This window comes from Propithecus coquereli, unplaced genomic scaffold, assembly GCF_000956105.1.
Source record: "Propithecus coquereli isolate 6110/MARCELLA unplaced genomic scaffold, Pcoq_1.0 Scaffold84, whole genome shotgun sequence".
Lineage (NCBI taxonomy): Eukaryota > Metazoa > Chordata > Mammalia > Primates > Indriidae > Propithecus > Propithecus coquereli.
Window position 1 is genome coordinate 2,147,806 of NW_012154618.1, and position 19,787 is coordinate 2,167,592.

At 52.4% G+C, this 19,787-nt stretch overlaps 1 protein-coding gene across 1 annotated transcript in view; it reads left to right on the forward strand.

The window, feature by feature from the left end:
• The first annotated feature begins 217 nt into the window (after nt 1–217).
• Nucleotides 218–19,787, forward strand: part of AFAP1L2 (actin filament associated protein 1-like 2) — a 38,305-nt gene continuing 18,735 nt past the window's right edge. The window contains exons 1-6 of the mRNA XM_012663877.1: nt 218–233; nt 847–975; nt 7,218–7,292; nt 8,543–8,637; nt 15,431–15,521; nt 18,169–18,252. Coding sequence (XP_012519331.1) covers nt 218–233; nt 847–975; nt 7,218–7,292; nt 8,543–8,637; nt 15,431–15,521; nt 18,169–18,252 — 490 coding nt within the window. The remainder of the gene's footprint in view (nt 234–846; nt 976–7,217; nt 7,293–8,542; nt 8,638–15,430; nt 15,522–18,168; nt 18,253–19,787) is intronic.

A 19,787-nucleotide genomic window follows, 5' to 3' on the forward strand; every position in this document is an offset into this window, starting at 1 on the left:
TCTCTGGGGGACCATTATTCAGCCCACCATAGGGGCCAGTGCTGGTAACATGGGGTTATCCGTTAAAGAAGCCTCACTGTCCCAGAGAGGGCAGCCCAGGAGGAATGTCATCTAGACCAAGACCTGAGGGATGAGTAGGATTTAGCCAGGGGAAGAGAAGATACGGTGTATGAAGGCCAGAGAAGGAGAGAGGTGTGTAGTGGCTGGGCTGTACAGCATGACGATGCGTGTGGGTGGGTGACGCTGGAGCAGTCTGCGGGGCTTTGGGGGCCAGGTGGGACCAGATCCCCCATCTGGGGAACTAGGAGCAGCTTTGAATCATGGGCAACCTGGGAACAGAGTCGTGTTTTAGAAAGCCATGCAGCCAGGCCAACATCAGGCTTAGAATCATAGAATTTCAGAGCTGGAAGGAACTTGATAATGCATTTGACCTAAATGACCTGAGAAGGTTAAATAACAGGCCCAAAGTCACCCAGAGAAAATAATCCCCCAGCTCTAGGAGCAGAGCTTGACAGCCAGCCAGGCTCTTTGGAAACTGTGTTTTCTTAGTTTTCCCACAAGAACCCCATGAGGGCAGACATTGGCAATGGAGGAGATACACTCAGAAAGTTGGGGCAACGTGGCCACTGCCACTCCCCTAGCAAATGGAAGACCTGGGGCTCACCGTGGAAGTTTTCCATCTCAAAGCCGAGGGCCCGTTCTTCGCACCCTGTGCCTCACACCAAACCCTTCCCCTTGGGACCAGAGGGTGCACAGTGGGATACTGCGGGGTCCGGAGGTGTAGCCGAGCTGGGCCTTTGGAGAGGAGGCAGCCACTGTAAAGCTTTGTCCTGTTTTTGTCTCTAGCCCTGGAGCAGCTGCTGACAGAGCTGGATGACTTCCTCAAGATTCTCGACCAGGAGAACCTGAGCAGCGCGGCCGTGGTGAAGAAAAGCTGCCTGGCCGAGCTCCTCCGGCTTTACACAAAAAGCAGCAGTAAGTCTGGGCTCCGGGCCTTGGAGAGGTCCCCTCAGAAGCAGAGAGGTGGCTGTGTTAGTCAGCAAGGGCTGCCGTAACTACACACCATGGACTGGGTGGCTTCGACAAAGACTTTTATTTTCTTACACTTCTGGAGGCTGGAAGTCCAAGATCAAGGTGTCAGCAAGTTTGGTTTCATTTGAGGCCTCACTGGCATCTCCCTGTGTCCTCACGTGGCATTCCCTCTATGTAGGTCTGTGTCCTAATCTCCTCTTTTTTTTTTTTTTTTTTTTAGGCAGGGTCTTTCTCTGTCACCCAGCCTGGAGTGCAGTGGCAGCATCCTAGCTCACTGCAGCCTCACAATCTTGGGCTCAAGCAATCCTCCTACCTCAGCCTCCCAAGTAGGTGGGACTACAGGCCCACACCACCATGCCCGGCTAATTTTTCTATTTTTGGTAGAGATGGGGTCTTGCTCTTGTTCAGGCTGGTCTTGAACTTCTGGCCTCAAGTGATCCTCCTACCTTAGACTTCCAAAGTGCTGGGATTATAGGTGTTAGCTACTGCCTGGCCCTAATCTCTTCTTGTAAGGACACCAGTCAGATTGGGATCAGGGCCCACCCTACTGACCTCGTTTTAACTTAGTTACCTGTTTAAAGACCCTATCTCCAAATTCAGTCAGTATTCTAAGATACTGGGGGCCAGGATTTGACATGATTTGGTGAAGGACAAAATTCAGCCTATAACAGTGGGACAGGGGCATGATCTAACCTGAGTGGGAGCCCCAGAAATCTCTGAACACTCAACCCAGCAGGCCAGGAGTGAGGTTTGAAATGAAATATTTTCAAAGTCCTCTTCCTTGCTGCTCGAAAGTGGAGAAGGGATAATAAACTGTTATAATAGCTACGGCTTAACTGAGCACTTCCCACGTGTATACGTATTAACTTATTTCTTCTTCAGGACACCCTGACGAGCTTGGTGCTGTTGTTACCGGGGAAACCAAGGTCCAGAGAGTTTAAATAACTTGCCCAGTATTGTACAGCCCAAGGGAAAACAGGAAACCATAGTTTTAAGACTTGTAAATCACAGAACCCCGAGTTTATGATTTTTCTATCTTTTTTACCAAGGTAAAGTTTACATATAATAAATGCACATATCTTAAGTATTCAATTCAGTGAGTTTTGATAATTGTACACACCCATGTCCCCGTATCCCCCCCGCAAAAACAAGACATAGAATGCTTCTGTCACCCAGAAAGTTCTGTCTTGCCCCTTCCCACCCTCACCACAAGGTAACTGCTGTTCTGATTTCCCCCACCATAGATGGGAGTTGCCCTTCCTGGAGATTTGTACAAATGGAGCCACGCGACGAACACTGCATCGGCTTCTTTTGCTCAGGAGATTTGTCCGTGCTGTTGGGTGTGTCAGTAGTTTGTTCCTTTTATTGCTGAGTAGTATTCCGTTCTGTGAATATACCACACTCTGTTCATCCATTCGCCCGTTGATAGGCATTTGAGTTGTTCACAGATCGGGCTATTACGAGTAAGACGGCTGTGAACAGTCTCGTACGAGACTTGTGGAAATATGCTTTCATTTCTAACAAATTCAGATTTTTTCCAAAAAGAAAACAGTCCTGTGAAATCGTAACAGTTGACTTGATTTTTATGTCATATGTTTGAGAATTGGAAGTGCTGTTTGGGGACAGTGAGGGACCGCACGGGGCATCTAATCCATCTGCCTCTCGGCAGGAGCAGCCTACATCCGTGCCAGCCAAGGGCAGTCTGCACCTGCTCCAGCCACCTGGAAACGCGTCCTCGCATCGGACCTGAGCCTGCTAGGCTACACTTCAAGGCCTTTTCCCCTCCTTTGTTCCCCTAGAACGAGTTTCTGCTGTCTGAACCGCAGCAGAGCAGTCGTAAAGCTGAGGCACGTTGCTGCGTGCCCGTCTGCTTTCTCTTCTGGCGGAAACATCCGGCTCCTTAGCCTCTCATCAGAGCGGTTTTTCTCCAGTCCCTTTGTCGCCTTTGCAGCTCCCCAGGCCACCCCGCGGTTCCCAGGCTCCTCAAGGCTTTGCAGGGCAGCGCATCAAAGCAGCCGCGGTGGGAACGGCGGGTGGCAGATCCACATTACAGGGCAGGAAAGTCAGAGAGGGATGATTCATCCACAGAAGGATTCACAGTGGAATCCTTTAAAAAGCACACTCCCCCGACCGTTCGGATGTGTTCCGACTTGCGAACGTTCAATTAGAAAGAACGCCTCTGCTGGGAATTGGAAAACACCTCTTGGTGACGGGTCTGGCCCAAGGTTCTTGGTGCTAACCGCTCTGGCAGAGCCTGCTGCCTTGGGTCCCCTTTTTGGTTTAATGTGCTGTGCAGCTTCCTGTGGGGTGACTTTGCGCTGCCCTTGATGTGCGCTTGGAAAGTCAGGCCTGCCCCACCCTTGGACTCTGCACCTTGGAGGTGGCAAGAGGCTGCTGAGAGTTGGTTAGGAGTTCCCCAGAGTGAATCACCCCCATCTTGCCACCCAGATCGCTCAGAAATATATACAGCCACGCTGAGGCCTGTGGCGACCACTTGTATCCTTAGGGGTGACGGCCACTTATTAATAGCCACTGTGTGACAGGGAATTTTCTTTTCGGTCTTCTTTGTAGCCCTTGGACTGCAGAGTGGGTATAACAGCAGCCAACGTTTATTGTGTACGTACTGTGTCGCAGCACGGTGCTTCCTGTATTAAATGGCATGAATTACACCACGTAATCCCCATCCCAAATCCGTGAGGGAGTTGTGTTATTCCCACTTTACCAAAAAGGGAACCGAAGCTTGGAAAGTCACTTGCCCAGAGGCACACGGCTGGGAGTGGCAGAGCCAGGGCTTTGGCTGAGCAGATTGACCTGGTCTCACTTCCCCACGCTCTATCGCACCAGATTAGTAGTTGTGTTGCGCAGCACAGAATCCTGAGTACCCCCCTCCGAAATTAAAGCATTCATCTTTCTCTCGGCCTCCGAGGCCCGCCTCACTGTGTGTCTAACGAAAAATTAGCTCAGCCTGATGGGGCTTGTCGGCGGAGTCAGACTGATCATTTCAAGACTATCTGTGGTCCACGTGGGTGGAGCTGCTGTGTGCTCCCACACGGTTTGGGCAGAGTGTGGGGTGTGCATTTATGCTTCTCATGTGGAGTTGTCCATTTAGGTTTTCTGATCTTTGATTTTCTTAGTGTAACGTGACTTTTCTACCTTGTTCGTTTTTTGTCTGGATGGGAAGGTCAAGGCCCACTGAAGTCTTTTTATTGGGGGCTGCCTGTGGTCTGTTCTTGCCCTCACCCCATCAAGAGGGCTGTCCCATCCTCTTCCCCTCACCCTGGCTCCAGGGACGTTTCTGTGGCTGTCCCTCTGATAGAAAGGGCTTCAAATGCTCTATCTGTTGAACTCTAGTAAAGAGGTTCACGTCCCTCGTCCCTGCCCTACCCCAGTTCTCTGAGAAGTACCATCCTCTGGGGCGAGGGAGCTGAGTGAATCACAGTTTCTCCAAGCACTAAGAGCTCTCCTTTCCAACAACACCTGCGGCCAGCATCGTGTCTTACCTGCTTGTGCAGCACTCTGATTCGGGTCTGTCTGCCCTACCAGACTGCTGGCTTCACAAAGGCAGAGATGACGTCTGTTCTCCGCTGTCTAGCACCTAGCACACTGCCCATGCTCAATGCACTTCTGAAAATGAATGAGCGAATGATGGAAAGTTCTCCAGCCTAAGGCGGCTGCCTTGCAGACTGGGGGCTGCTCAGCAACCTCCCTTTCTAGGGCCAAGTTCACTGTGCTTTTCCCACAATTGCAGAAGGTCCTGGGAGCCTTTTACTTACCAACCTGGATAGTCCTGGATTAGCAACCCTCTGTAATCAAAACCAAATCAACTCCCACCTTTTTAGTGCCCAAGGCAGCCGATGTAGCCACAGGAGGCGGCCAGTGTGAGAGGTCTCTGTAATTTACAAATCGCCATCTTAGGGAGAAAGTACCTGCTCAGAGCCTAACAGTTAAAATGATAACAGTATCTTGCCTTTTTTTTTTTGTACAGGAGTGTGAACTTATTCAATGATATGAAAAAAGGAATGAAAGTAAAATGAACACTGAGCACTATTTATGTTCCCGCAGTTCCTTTTCTGTTGCTTATGCATGTCCTCTGAATATTTTTGTATAGTCGTGATTTACCTCTGTGTTTCTGCTTTACGTTATTTTTGCATTTAGAGTTGCTGCGTGCACACATTTCCATGTGTTGGCGGTTCATATGCTTTTTTTTTCTTTTTGCTATTCTGAAGCTTGATCTTTTAATTTAACTCTGAGTCTTGTATAACTTTGTAAACAGCAGACATAGAGCTACCTTGTTATTTTTCACGGTTGGGTAGTGTCTGCTGATGGATGAACCCTGATGTTCAACCAGCCCCCTATTGGTGGACATTTAAGTTGTATCATTTAAAATAAAAATATGTAATATATTAAAAAACCCCAAAAACTCACAATATTGGAGTAAATATCCTCAAATAAAATTTTGTTTATATGCTGGAATTTATCTGTAAGATAAATTTCTGACAGTGGAAATGCTGGATTGGAGAATGTGAACACATAAAATTAAATTATCCCCCAGGGTCACCTCCAAAATGATTGTGCCAGTTTACATCTTCAGTAATCCATTTATTTGTTAACGACGGCATGCTATTATGTATGTTGATATGCCATGGTTTATTTTACCATTTGCCTATTGCGGAGCCTTTGAGTTATTTCCCATGATTTAGGCTGTCATTTTTAACCTTTGTTAGTCATAAGATTATCTTACCTTTTCAAATCCTCTAAATTGAGTCTTGTACTCTTGAGAACTTCAGAGTTAGGTCGAAATAGGCAGTGTTTCATCGTGATTGTTTTCCATACTATGCAGACGAGAACACTGAGGCTCCGGGGTTAGATGTTTTGTCCAGAATTATGCCGACAATGGCAGAGCTTGGCTGAGAGCCATCTCCCGCGTCCCCCTGCAGGGCACTTTTCCCCTGCCACGCGTGGAGAAGGTACTGACCCGGCCTGCTCTGTAGCAGGTGGGAGTGAGCAAGGCGTGGTGAACTCCATTTGTACCTTCCAGCTCCCTCCTTTCCTGCTGCAGTCCCTGGGATGGGGTGACCTTGCTGACTTATCCGGCAGGGCTGGGCACTGAGGTGACAGTCCTGGGGCTGATGGCGGAGGGCCCATCCAGCCCCCTCCTGTTCCTCTTGGTTCTCAGGGCTCCGCTTTTGCAAGCCTGTTGGCTGGAGTCTTGGTCTGTGGCTATGGGACAGACTGACGCGGAATTGCTTCCTTCACCAGGGGTTTGAATTGGGTCCCTTGGCTCTGTGCACAGTCTCCAACCACTGGAATCTATCAGCCACAAGTTTCTAGGAAATGCAAATTAAGGGCCGCAAAAGAAATTCAAGAGGATTTTGAAGAAGAGAAACACTAGGATGAGCTTTCTCTGAAGGCTTCTGGAGAAAGGGTCCTTGGGGGATTAGAAACCGCACAAGAGTTAGGAGACTAGCTTTTCTCTGCCCAGACAGCCACTGGCAAGGTGACTTAACTTGCACGGAAGCTATTTTAAAGGAGGGCGTGGGTTGTGCCACTGCAGTGTATAGTCTACAGGGTAGAGCCAGAGGCCAATGGCTCCCCAGTTCTGGTTCTAGCATACTTAACCCCTTCAAACTCAGAGCTCCTATGAGCACCCCTCCACCCTTCAACAATGGTACCCTACCTAGAGGCCTAAGAGCTAAATGTACCGGTCCTCAGTGTGACCTATCTTATGTAGACATCACTCTGATTAGCCCATTCAAGTAATTCAGACTAGAGTGAGAATAACAGATAGGAAATATATTATAATATCATTTAAGTGAAATGCCAGGAAACTCAGAGATATCTCTACTTGGTGAAATATGAGACAGATCTTTGAGGTATGGATTCCTTTCAGTTTAACATTTTTATTCCTTAAGCTAATAGCTTCCTGTCCTTCTGTGTCCTCCCCTGCCTCCCCAGCCCCAATGCCACTCCTTGCCAGCTGGAAACCGAGCAGTCAGCAACTTGTCATTTCTTTTTTGGAAATCTGTCAACTCTATGATGGGCTCTTTCAATCAACTGAAATGCTGTATAGTTTACTGGAACCCAAGCAGATGAAAATGTCTCCTAGGAGGACATGGTTTCTGTCTGGAGGCCCTTTCCTTTCGGGATGTCACACGAAGCCCTTGTCTCCCATCCTCCTCCTGCAGGTTCCGATGAGGAGTACATCTATATGAACAAAGTGACTGTCAACAAGCCACAGAATGCTGAGTCTCAAGACAAAGGTATGGGCTGGGCCAGCTGATAGGATGGTGCCCTGGGACGGGGACAGCACAAGGCTCCGTCCCATCCCACCCCGCGCCCTCCCAGCCTGCACACATACAGGCCCAGTGGAGTTATTTTTGGAAGCCACATTTTGGTTGGTGGTATTTTGGGTTGATGTATTTTTGGGATGTTTCGATGCACCACCCCCTCCTTGCCCATTGGATAAGGAATCTGGCCCTAAAACATCTTGGCTGTTCCCAGCATCATCCCAGGAACAGGAAGTCATAATTCAGATGTTCGAAGAAAGCAGCTGTGTGTGGTGCTGGTCCCACGGCTTTATGTCTTTTGATCGAAGTCTGTTTTGGGGAGGAAGGGGGAGAAATGGTGGTGTCAGCAACTGCCTTAGTAGTCAAAGATGATGTTCGGAGGTGTTCTCTTTGGCAGAACAATTTCTCTTTTGTTGGAAGGACGTATGGTGTCTTCCATGGTGCCCTACTCTTCCGCTCTGTTCTGCTCTCCTCTTTTCCCTTAAATCCTCCAGCAGTGGGTCTTGCAGGACCCCAGGGAGGCCCAGAGGTTTGCAGAGCTGCCCCGTTGCAGAGGAGCAGGGGAAAAAAGCTCCGTCTCCCAACTCCCAAGCCTGTGACTCACATGCACCACAAAGCACTCAATCCTGCTAAAGGCTTGTCTTCCAGACATCAGCCACCAAAGCTGATGGCTTTGGTGGCCAGACCTGCCTGAGCCTGCCCCGGGGTGGCTGAAACATTCAGGCTCAGAAGAGCTTTTGGTGCTTTCCTTAAAAGTACACAGAGGGCTGGTGCCCTAACTTCCTCGGTGTGGCTTCTCCACCTCCTGCCCCTCCGCCAAGCCTGGGTCTGAGCAGAACTCAGCCAGATGAGATTTGCCACTCTGCCCGGTGTCGTTTACCTTCCGGGTAAACTGTGGGAGGGAAGAGCCATAATCACAGGGTCGGTGCTGAGCGTGGCTCAATATAGTGACCGCTGGGCAGCTCCTTTGCTCCCCAAAGCTCTGTGGCTAGACCATTTTTGACAAGGGGCAGGTAGGAGGGCAGGTGCAGAGCCAGCCAGAAACCCCAAGCCCATGGCTGGGGCATTACTGCACCCTATTCTTGGAGGAAAAACAACTTCGGCTCCAGGGGCTGCCTGCCTGGGTAATTAACACCTGCTCAAATAGAACTCGCATTCCCGGGTAACGAGACTCCGCCGTGGGGCAAGGCACCCCTCACCAAAACCTCCTCTTCTGCCCGCAGCGCCTGAGGAGCAGGGCCCGCTGACCAACGGGGAGCCCGGCCAGCACTCCTCGGCCCCTCAGAAGAGCCTTCCGGACCTCCCGCCGCCCAAGATCGTAAGTGTCAGTCCAGGACCCCTGATTTCCCTGATGTGGGCCCCTTGAACTTCCAGTTGTCTTCACAGGTGTCAGTCCGCCAAGCGTCTGGCATTTTCTGAGCACCTACTGTGTGCAGGGCCTGGGGCAAGGCACTCGGAGGGACAGAGCAAAAGTAAGCCTGCCTGCGGGGGGTCTGCTCAGGGCCACAGTACTCCCGACGCTGAGGGTGACAGGCCTGGGGAGATCTGACCAGTGCCTTTGTCGAGTGCCACCATGGGCCCCACAGTACCCGGGCTCTTTCCCCAGCGCCCTGTGAGTGAGGCCATGGACAGCTGTGGTCACCAGCTCAGGCCACGGTGACCTTTGAAAAATTTATAAATCATATCACACTGCACTTCCTGCTTGAAACCCACCAGTGGTTCTCATTAAAGAGAAAAAACTCCCCATTCCTAAACATGGCCCCAGAGCCGACTGTCTGGCCCAGGTGCGGGTCCGGCCTCACCGCATGGGCTCCTCGCTGGCCTCCCTTCTGCTTCGAAATCGTGCTGTTCTGGTCAGTCGTGTCTCAGGGGCCTTGCGCTTCCCGGGCCCTGCCGCCGCCTCCTCTCTCCGAAGTTCTTAGACTTTCCCTGACCTGGCTAAATGAGGCCCCTTCCCCTTCCCCGCCAGGCCGCCATCTGCCCACCACCCAGGTACCTGCTCCTGGCGCTTGCCACTGTGGGAACAGTCTGGTTTATTATTTGTCTCCTCCCCCAGATGTCAGCTCCTGCGGACAGGAATCACGTCTCTCGTTTCCTACTTCGTGTCCAGTGTCTGCTCACAGAGTGGGCCATACACAAACATTCACTTACTTGGATAGATGGGTGGAATTATAGAATCGTACGGATCTGCATTCAGCTCCCAGCCCTGCCAGGAACTAGCTCTTTGACTTTGAGCAAGTTATTGAAAGACTCTAGCCCTTTGTTTCCTGATGTTTCCATGGAAGAAATGCTCACATCTGTCTCATCAGATGGTCTCACTCTATGGGCTAAGGCTGTGCGCCACCCGGCACCGTGTGTGGCATACTCTGCTCGTGTTCAAATCTGTGTTTGAAGGATGAGGAAGCCCAATGTCACACAGCCTCAAAGTGGCAGGGTCAGAATTTGAAGCCAGGTTCTTCCCTCTCTAAGGCATGGCTGGGGAGGTGTCCTGGGGAAGGGATGGGGCCCTGGGTAGGAAGGATTTATATGGGTAGCAGGGGGCCTGGGGCCAGGGCCAGCACCAGCTGACTCCACGGTCACTGAGCTCCTGCCAAGTGACCCATCACCTGATCTGTGGGCTCATGTCACTGCTGAGGGGCTCCCAACCCCAGAGTGGCTCTGGACTGACCCCTTCGTTCACACCTTCCTGAGGGGTGGCAGGGTTCCTCAGCTGCTCTTTCCTGTGGCCGCAGCTGGGGACACTAACGCCACCATGTTGGGCAGGCGGGGCAGTTGTGGAGTGCCTGGGACCATGTCCCACTGCATCAGGTCCCTCGAGCTGGGTAACAGCTGGAGGGGACTCTGTCTTGGGCTGGGTGAGACCTGATGGATGGATCTGGGTTTCTGGGTGTCCCCTGTGATGCTAACGATGCTGGTGACTGCCACACCCTGAACCTCTACCCATTCCAGGCACGCAGACACGATCCTCCCGCCCCCCATCAAGGGATGGGTGTTTTCGTTACCGCTTTTCACACGAAGGAACAGGCTCAGAGAGCCAAGGTCCGTCCCACACCTGGGAGGTGGCAAGGCCAGGATTTGAATGCAGGTTTGTTGGTTCCCAGGCCCTGCTGCCCCCCTGACTGTGCTCGCGTCCGGCAGAGCAGCGGGGCACGCTGCGTTCCCTCCAGCGCCAGGCTCCCTCGTGCTCAGCCCCATACTTGGGGCGGGGGTGGGGAGAGGCACGTCCCCTCTGCTGTCCCCTCCGCTGCTGATGCCTTTAACCACAGGTTTTCTGGTGCGGCCCAGGCATCACTCGCCAGGTAGTGGGGACAGAAAGGTGCCTGTTGTGAGCCAGGGCTGGGACTGTCCTATTCTGACCCAGGGACCATTTGGCTTTTGCCGAGTGAAAGTGTCACTGTCTGCCATGCCAGGGGCAGCTGCCTGTGGGCTGACACCTGGTGGCTAGGGGCATTCAGCAGACACAGTCCCACTGGCACCGAGTACTGAGTGTCCTAGAGATCTGTGTTTTACGAACACAGTCTGGGACCCAGTGATAGTTATAAATTAATTGGGTCACAGTGGGTCCCAGCAGCCCCTGGGATTCTGGGATGGTTTTCACTGCTCCTCCGCCAGTCGTCTGTACTGTTGGCACCAAGGGTCTCCAAGCGAAGGAGGGGAGAGAAGGGGAGGGCACGTGGCTCTTTCTAGAGCAGACTTCCTGGGCTGTAGTCTGTGACTGGGCTTGTCTCCCTGTCTGAGAGAAACCTGGTGTGGAGTTGGGGAAATTGTCCCTTCCCAGGAATAGCATGATCCCAGGGTGGCCTTGCAGCCCGTGGTAATTGCTCCTGGGACAGCCTCCAGGCCCGGGGGAGGTTTCCAGCCAAGCCGGCTAACCGTACAGTAAAGCCGGCCCCCTCCCTGCTGGCGCACTCGGGAGCAGGACAGCAGGGCGCGGACCGCGGCTCCCTGGCCTGGTTCCTCCTGGTGCTGTGCGAGGCACCCCTCCACCCCAGGGGCTCCAGATGTGGCGTGTGGAAGCCAGTGGCGTCAGCTGGGGATTCGCCCCTCCCTGTCCACACGCGTGCACACGTCTGCACTCCCTCCGGCCTCCTCTCGGGTCAAGTCAGGCTGAAGCCGCCGTGACTCTCAGTGCGAGGCCCCCAGAGCAGCGGTGTCGGGGTGGCGCCCTGTCAGTGGCTCTGAGGGAGGATGGGGACCAGGCAGCAGCAGCCTCACAGGGAAGGAGTGTGGCAGCTCAAACCCGGCCTGAGCCTGGAGTGACCTATGACCTCTCTTCCTCAGACAGACAAAACCCATCCCTTCCTACCCTGACCCCAGAGCTTTCTAATGCCAGGGAGGCTCGGCCCCCAGCCCCGAGTGCCGGGCCCCACCCCACCGCCGGCCCTGGGCTCACTGGAGGCCCCAGGGCCTCCGTGCATGTGGCTGGGCCGGGCTATGCCTCTGCCTGCTGCAGGCTTGGTGCCCGCTGCCCACGATCCCTGAGTCTCTCTTCAGTTGCTTGGGTCCTTCCTCCAACCGCCACAGACTCCGTGCAGATCAGACGCGTCCCGCGATGGAAGGGGCAGCCAGGGGTCTGGAGCATCCTCGTGGGTGTGGACGGTGACTCAGGCAGCTGTGGCCTTTCCAGGCCTCTGCACAGCCAGGTGCTCGCTGTAGGAGAAACAGATGTTTGCTGGCCACCGTTTATGCTCTGGCTAGCACAGCCACCTCCACCCCATCTCCCCCGTGAGGCCTGAACACGCGTTGGCTCTGGCCTCAAGGGAGCTGCCCTGTGGGAGAAGCAGCTTTTTCCACAAAAGGACATTGCCATGGTCAGTCTGGGGGGCCAGGGCTGGCCTATCTACTAAGCCCCACTGAGAGCCTTCTGCAGTGCACCGTGGGGCAGGGTGCTTAGAGCTGTGGGGCCACCTCACGTCATCTGGGCTCCCCCTTATCTAACCTAAGTGAGGGCTTGGCCAAGTCTGATCCACCACCTGTTCCAGTGAATAAAGCTTTATTGGAACACAGCCGCGCTTATTTAGCTGCGGCCGCTTTCGCGCTACAGCAGTAGAGCTGAATAGCTGAGATAAGAGACCCTGAGTAGCTCACAAATCCCTAAAATATTTACTGTTTGGCCCTTTTCCAAAAAATCTGCCGACCTCCTGAACATGACTTTCTTGCCTCGTCCCTTCTGGGAACAGTCAGAAAGTTATTTTAGGCCTTGAAGTCAAATCTCTTCTGCATCTTCATTGAACACACACAATCTCCACCATCATGACGATAATTAAAACCATAGCGCTTTCTCCCTAACCCGAGAGATGAGGATCTCTCTCCTCTGACCTCTGATAATAGGTCATTGTCCTATTATGTGTCTGTAACTATGTGACTGTCTTCTGAGTTGTTATGTAAAACATTTCATCACTTACCTGGATCCAGGCCCCATCTTTTCCCTCTGCATCCTGCAGAGCTGGGTGTCCTGTTCACACCCTTTAGAGAGGCAGAGCTTGGTATAAGCCCGGCCAGGTCTCTTTACACACCCCAGGGTACACTGGTTCATCCTCCACCAAAAACGTGAACACAGAACTTTTCACCCTTTGATATTTTTACATTTTATTTTTAGGTTAATAAAAACTGATATTTATTGAGTATTTTACAGTGCTGAGCACAGTTTAATCCTTAGCCCTTTAGCCCCATGTGACAGACATATCTATTCTATTTTACACAGAGCCCAGAGTGGTCAAGCGAGTCACCCAGAGTCACACAGCAAGGATGTGGCAGGGTCAGGATTGCTCACCTGTGCCCTACACCACCTCTCCGTATTGATCCATTTACAGATTTTGCAGCGTTGACCTAAAGGAAAAAAAACTGAGGCAAAATTAACATAAGTAGGGAGTTTATTTGGGCCAAGTTTGCCCCAATATATGCTCTGATTAGCAGCAGTTACAAGTGGGTTTTTAAAGGAAAAAGGAAGAGGCAGTCCCTAAGTCGTTTACCAATAATTTACATTAAAATAACATAAGCTATTGATTGGCTAAACATTGTTCTTTGTACCACAGATTCCAGGAACTTGAAGATAATGGGTGAGGCGGCTAGTCTGAAACAAAATGCCTTTAAACAATTGCCCCCAGGTATGGGGGGCATGTGACTGAGGTCCCATACTCCTGTCTCTCTGGGCCGGGTAAATTTTGCATACCGCACATGGCTCAGACTGCTCTCAGCTATTTTTCTTTCCTCAGCAGAGACAGGCTTAGTCTGTCTGGTGCCCTACCCGAGAGGGGACAGGAGGCCCCCAGTGACAGACCCTGTGGTGATAATGACCCATGGGGACCTCCTGCAGAAAGGCGAATTCCTCCCTTTGTCCTGTTCTAATTGCGAGAATCTCCACTCAGGTCTCAGGTGGCAGAGGGGACCCACCTCCTGGCAGAGAGAAGGGTCCCAGCACCACCTGATGGGACAGGGCGTCTTGGCGGCTGGAGCTGGAGGCCTAGTTCACTCAGGACGCACAGGCCCTAGGACCCGCTGGGGAGACCTTACCGCTGCTGAGACGAGAGGACACTTCCTCTGAAGGTTAAATCTGTGAAGATTGGACAGGGCACAGGCCTGTAATGCCAGCGCTTTGGGAGGCTGAGGTGGGAGGATCGCTTGAGGCTAGGAGTTCAAGACCAGCCTCAGCAACATGGCGAGACTGTCGCTACAGAAAAGTAATAAATAAAAAAATAAATCTAAGAAGTCTGAAAACCTGGATTTAAACCAAGTGACATTAACGCTAGGGTCTGTGTAAATAGACTGTAGACTCCAAGCCACATAGGACGTGGCTCTGCGGACCCTGGTGGTCTGCCCTGGGAGGAGCTAGAACAGACACTCTCGCAGCTCGTGCCAAGACGGCTTTCTGGATCCCTGGCCTTACCGCCGCCGCCTCAAAAGGCAGGGCAGGAATCCCCAGGGCCCAGGGCTCTGTCTGAGCTCAGGGCCCTGCAGGGTCCTTCCATTGCTGCCTCCCCCAGCTCCCCACCAGCTTCCCCCGCTTAGAGCGCCAGTGCTTTCCTTTGGGGCCTCCCCGCAGGCCCGGGCCTGCCCCTCCCGGGGAGTGCCCAGCACAAGGACTTCTCAAAACCAAGAGCGGGAATGCACTGCTGCTTCTGCCATTTCTGCTCCCAAGTCTGTGCATGTTCCCGTGGCCCTCCGCAGGGGTGTCGTGATTCAGGACGCCGGAGACCCACACTCACGGTGCTTACACATTCACGACCTGCCTCTCCTGATACTAACGCCACAATCTACCTCCCCTGCTCTTCTTAAACGGTAGTTTATTGAGGCACAGCTTCATGATCTAGTGCCCATTATACAGGTGGAATAGGACTTACATATGTTCTTTAATCTACGCAAAGTGCATGTGCTCACCCCCACCCCGCACAAGAAGCCCAGAGTCATCTTTTAGACGCAGCTGAAAGATTCTGTCCTCCGTGTATCCTTCCTTGGTCCTAAATGTTCCTCACACCCTCCTCTGGTTCCCAGAGAACTCGACCTTGTCTGTTGGTACAGCACTACTGATCAGGACCTGTTGAACATTCCCCACCTAGTTAAGTCTTCCTTGGGGAGGACTCCTGGAGTCTTGCTGCATCCTTCGCAGCTTGAACCCAGGAGCCATCCGATATTTACTGAACAAGAGATTGAACTACATTTACATTATGGTAAAAGTTTGGGATTGAGAAACCTGGTTCTCTTCCTCCCTGTGCCATTCGTTTATCTTTTTAGAAAGTATATTCTATTTAAAAGCCATAATAGCTACCACAGCAGCCTGACACTCTCTGGACCTTAAGTGCATGATGTGTCCTGCACATGAGGATATTTTGTGTGTAGTGCGGGGTTTGAGCCTCATTTTGCGGGGGGGAAGCTGAGCCTTCGCTCGGTTACACACTGCACCCACAGCCCTTCCTCTGGCTGCAAACCAAACGCTGTGGCCCGGCGACTGATGGGATTCGTGATGTTCTGTGTTCTCCCTCCCAGCCCGCCGAAAGGCCAGTCGGATACTGCTTTCTTCTGGACTTCCCGCTCCTTCCACTCAGAGGGTTCATCCGAAGTTGCTCTCGGTGTATGATATCTGAAAATATTTGTTTTATTTGTTCATGCCACAGATTCCAGAGCGGAAACAGCTCGCCATCCCGAAGATCGAGTCGCCGGAGGGTTACTACGAAGAGGCTGAGCCTTACGACACATCCCTCAATGGTACATCCCAGCGGCCAGGGCTTGGAGGGGGTCTAGCTGCTCATCCTGAGCTGGAAGGCAGAGGTCAGTCTGGGCTGCTGTGACCAGAGGGTGTGATCCAAATTGAGCGCTGGCCGCAGAGCATTCGGCCTTCAGTCTGAATGGGGAGGCAAGACCCACAGCAGACGGGGCCCGTCTGCAAGGAGGGGCCGGGGATGGCACACAGTGAGCAGGTTGACTGTGTGTGAGGTTTTCTGTGTTCCCACTTGCATGTTGCTGGAGTCAGCACAGAAAGGTGACAGAGGAGGGGAGTGTCGGTCAAGGGGCCCAAGGCCCTGGTCAGCAGTGGAGGTGGCGGGCAGGCTCAGCGTCCACGTTCTTTCCCTGGACTCACTGTGCTCCTGCTGTGTACCAGGGACGGGAGCCCAGTCGTCACAGCACTCAGATTCACTGAGAGAAGACAGACAACACATGAACAGAATGTGTCAGCAGTGATAAGTGTTGGGATGGAGAGGGTGTTGTTTTGGACAGGGAAGGTCTCTCCGACAGCATGACCTTGAGCAGATGAACGAAGTGGGGAGCGGGTAGGGCGGATACATGCAAGAAGAACTTTGCAGACAGAAGCACGTATATGCAAAGGCCCTGAGGCAGGAGAGCTCTGAGTGTGTCTGAGGAACAGCAGGAGCAGGTGGGGCAGGGGAGAGTGACAGGAGATAGGGATGCAATGGGAACACATGGCCACAGGGAGGACTTTGGCTTTTCCCCGAATGGGGCAGACTGTACACCTCTGGAAGGTTCCTTAGTGACTGGCCTGACTCAGGTATTGAAAAGATGCCTCTGGATGCCTCAAACAGACTGTGCAGGCAGAGCTCACACTGACACCCTCTGTGCTTGGCCAGTGGCTCTCAGCCTGAGGCGGTTGGACCAAAAGTGCTCTTGGTGTGGGGATGCCACCACCCAGGAAGGCGCCCGAGGTTCTGGAGGAGGTGGCTGTGACCCCAGTCTCCAGGGCAGCTGGACTCTGGTCCTCCCCTCTGACCTTCTCCGTCTCTTTCCTTCCTTCCGAGGTAAAAGGGCTTTGAAAGCATAAAGCAATTTGCAAACTAAAAGGCGAGGGCCTGGGGCCGGGTGGATGTGAATGAACTTGGCAGAAGGGGGGCGTTGTTGGTTCCATAAAGACCAGGACCAGGGATGAGGTGGGACCAGGCAGGTGGAGGACGTGGATTCTTCTCCCCTTCCTCCTTCACACTTCCCGACTGCCTCTGGGCCGTGTGGGAGGTGAGGCCTGCTCAGACTGAGGCTCCTCTATTCTAAGAGGCTGGCTTTGTGGGCAGACGTCACTTGGCATGAACCCACTGAGCATGTGAGGTGTTGCAGAGTCACAGGTCGGGCTGTGATTTCAGACCAAAGCTGAGGGCGCGGTGCTGCTGTCTGGGTGCACATTGAAGGTGGAAACGGTGACTCATCCGGTGAGCACCCCCGTGTGTCTTAAGCCCGTCTCTCTCAGGTGTGGCCTGGGCCAGCAGGGGCCTGCCTCCCAGACGCACCCGGGGCCTGCGTGTGGGGCAGACGCTCCACCTCAACACAAACAAGTGGTCAGAAAGACCAGGCTTCCTGGTGTTTGTCTCTGGACCGTTGAGTTCATATTGGTTGTGGCCAGGACTAGTGGGGTCATCCCAAGGACAGCTTGAACTCACCGTGCGGAGAAGGTCAGAACGACTCCGAGATGGAGGAAACCCAGCTGTGGAAATGAATAGCAGGGTGGGCGGGAGATGGCCCTGCTTTGTCCTGCCAGGCTGAGGCCTGGGGTGACTTGGGGAGAAGCGGTCACACTTAGCACAGAGGGAGGGCTTCACCTGTGTTGCAAGCCAGCCTGGCCTCAGTTCCCGCCTGTTGTCCCCCGCACCTGTGTGAGCAACGTGACATGCAGGTTGCAGCAGGAGGGGCGAGCTTTGGGCCCCCCGACCTTGCTCTAGCTGGTTGGCCAAACGGCGATTTTACTGACATCTGCAAAAGGCCAGTTGCTTGGATTCTTGTCCTGCTTTGTCAGCCGTGTCCCCACACCGCTCACTGGGTCAGGGTCCCCTGGTCCAAGCTTTCAGCAAGTGTCTTGATGGCCTGTGCTGTAGATATTGGGGTCTGTCCTGCTTGCCCGAGACGTGAGATACTTCATTGACGGTGTCTTGTGCTCGGGTAACAAATAACCCCCTGGTTTCAGTTGATAGTAACACAATAAAAATCTGTTTCTCACTCGTAGAGCGGTTCAACATGGGCATTACTTGTCCTCATGTACTTTGGGTACCCAGGTTCCTTCTGTGTTTGGCTCAGCCACCTCTAGGGCCACAGAACCCTCTGCAAAGAGAGAGGGAACCCCTCTGCTTCCTGAAAGCACCAACCAGAGTGACCACATCACTTTTGCCCATCTATTGGTGATGAGTAGTCACTTGTCATCTCTGGATGTGAAGGGGACTAGGAAATGATGTCCTTGGCTGGGCTGTGGCCTCTCCTGACAGGCCTGCACCTCCAAGACAAGCACTGACCTCTGGTAGGCAGGCAGCCGTGTCACCCATCTGGGTCTCTCTATTGGTGGGTCTGCACTTGGGTGTGTCCCTCTCTTCATCTTGTCTCTCTCCTCTCGCCTCTGTCTGTGCCTCTGGATATCGTGCAGGTCATTCTGGCGGATTTCTCCCCACTGGAGTCCCCAGATGGGCGCAGGTGCCTGAAGGAGTCATTTACGCCACAATCACCTTGGGTACTGCTTGTCCCCAGAGCTGGAATGTCGGTGATTCCTTGCCTGCTGCCTGGCTCTAAGATGGGTGCATGCCCGGAGGGTGGCCACGGCCCTCTCCCCGTCCTTGTGCATGGGCCCTGCATGGGCACGCCTGTGTGCCATCCTTCCAGGGGAGTGACTTCCTTTGCCTTCCACAGACCCTTGCCTGTGGCATCAGAACACATGGCCGAAAGAGCCAAGCGTGCATGGTCATTCTGCCCTCGGGTCGCGAGGACTTCCCGCAGGACACGGTGGGGTGCAGTTCGCCTGGGCATGGCTGACCTGGGTGGAATTATCTGAGCGTCCTGCCTTTCGCTCCTGCTCATCCCGCACCCCCTGGCAGCCAAGGATCTGCTTTAAGAATAGCCTGCATTTATGGCATGCTGTGATTCTCCTTAGGGATAGATAAAATTGCTAATACATTTGCCTAAGTTTCCTCCAAGCTACTCCAGGATTACGATGTGCTGTTTGTAGTTAGCTCCCTGATGCCCCCATGAAACACACACGGCAACCCCAGAAGCACAAAACAGTGGGAATTTACCCAAATCATTCACACTGAACTCTGCAGCCTCCCTCTGTTAATTTTTGTTACCAAAGGAGGAATCCCAATGGCGTTGGAAATGTTGTGTATTACACAGATAATACAATACTGACAATGAGGAAAAATTTTTTTAAATGACCCGGATCCGACCACCCTATCAAATCAACTGTTTTACTATAAACTCTCTGTTGCCTTACAGCGCTCATCTATTTGCGTACATAATTCTAATCGCGCTTTCTCCTCTTATCGGCATATCTTAGGGAATTGATCAAGCTGCAGACTAGTTTTCGAGTTTTAATCGACTGCATGGTATGGTCCTAGCTGGATGAAATTATACTTACCCAGTCCCCTTCTGCTAACCATTAAACAGCAACTGAATGAGTATCTTAGTGCATGTAACATTTCTCCTTCCTCTTTTATAAAAAACTAGTTTCCTAGGATAAACGCCCAGGACTGGGATTATTGGGTCAAAGAATATGGATGTTCTAATGGCTCTTGAAACAACAGGCTCCCAGACTGCTTTCTGAGAGGCTTGCGTTAATGTACGGTGCCACCCCCGATAGGAAAGCTCAGGGTTCCTCACTGGGTAGGACTGCTATTTTCAATCTTTGTGTATTTAATAAGTATAAAATTATAAACTGTGCAGCTTTTTTATTAAGCCAGAAAGAAGAGTACTACCACACTGCTTTTAAAGAAAACTGATATTAAAATATTTAAAGTGTTGTTTTTAGAAACATTAAAACACAATAAAACACATTTTCGTTGGCAGCATAGCTAGAATAACTGTTGTAGGGGCCTCGTTCTGATTTCCTATGTTTGAATTCAAACGTGGTTCTGCTTCCTTAGTATGCGGGAACCCAGCTGTGCAGGTAGAGGGGCCTTCTGGAATCTTCTGGGAAGTCTAAGGGCCCCATAGGCTGACCCTCTTCTGAAGGCGTCATGGGATGAAAGGGGAGTGTCGTTTGGCCTGACTCGA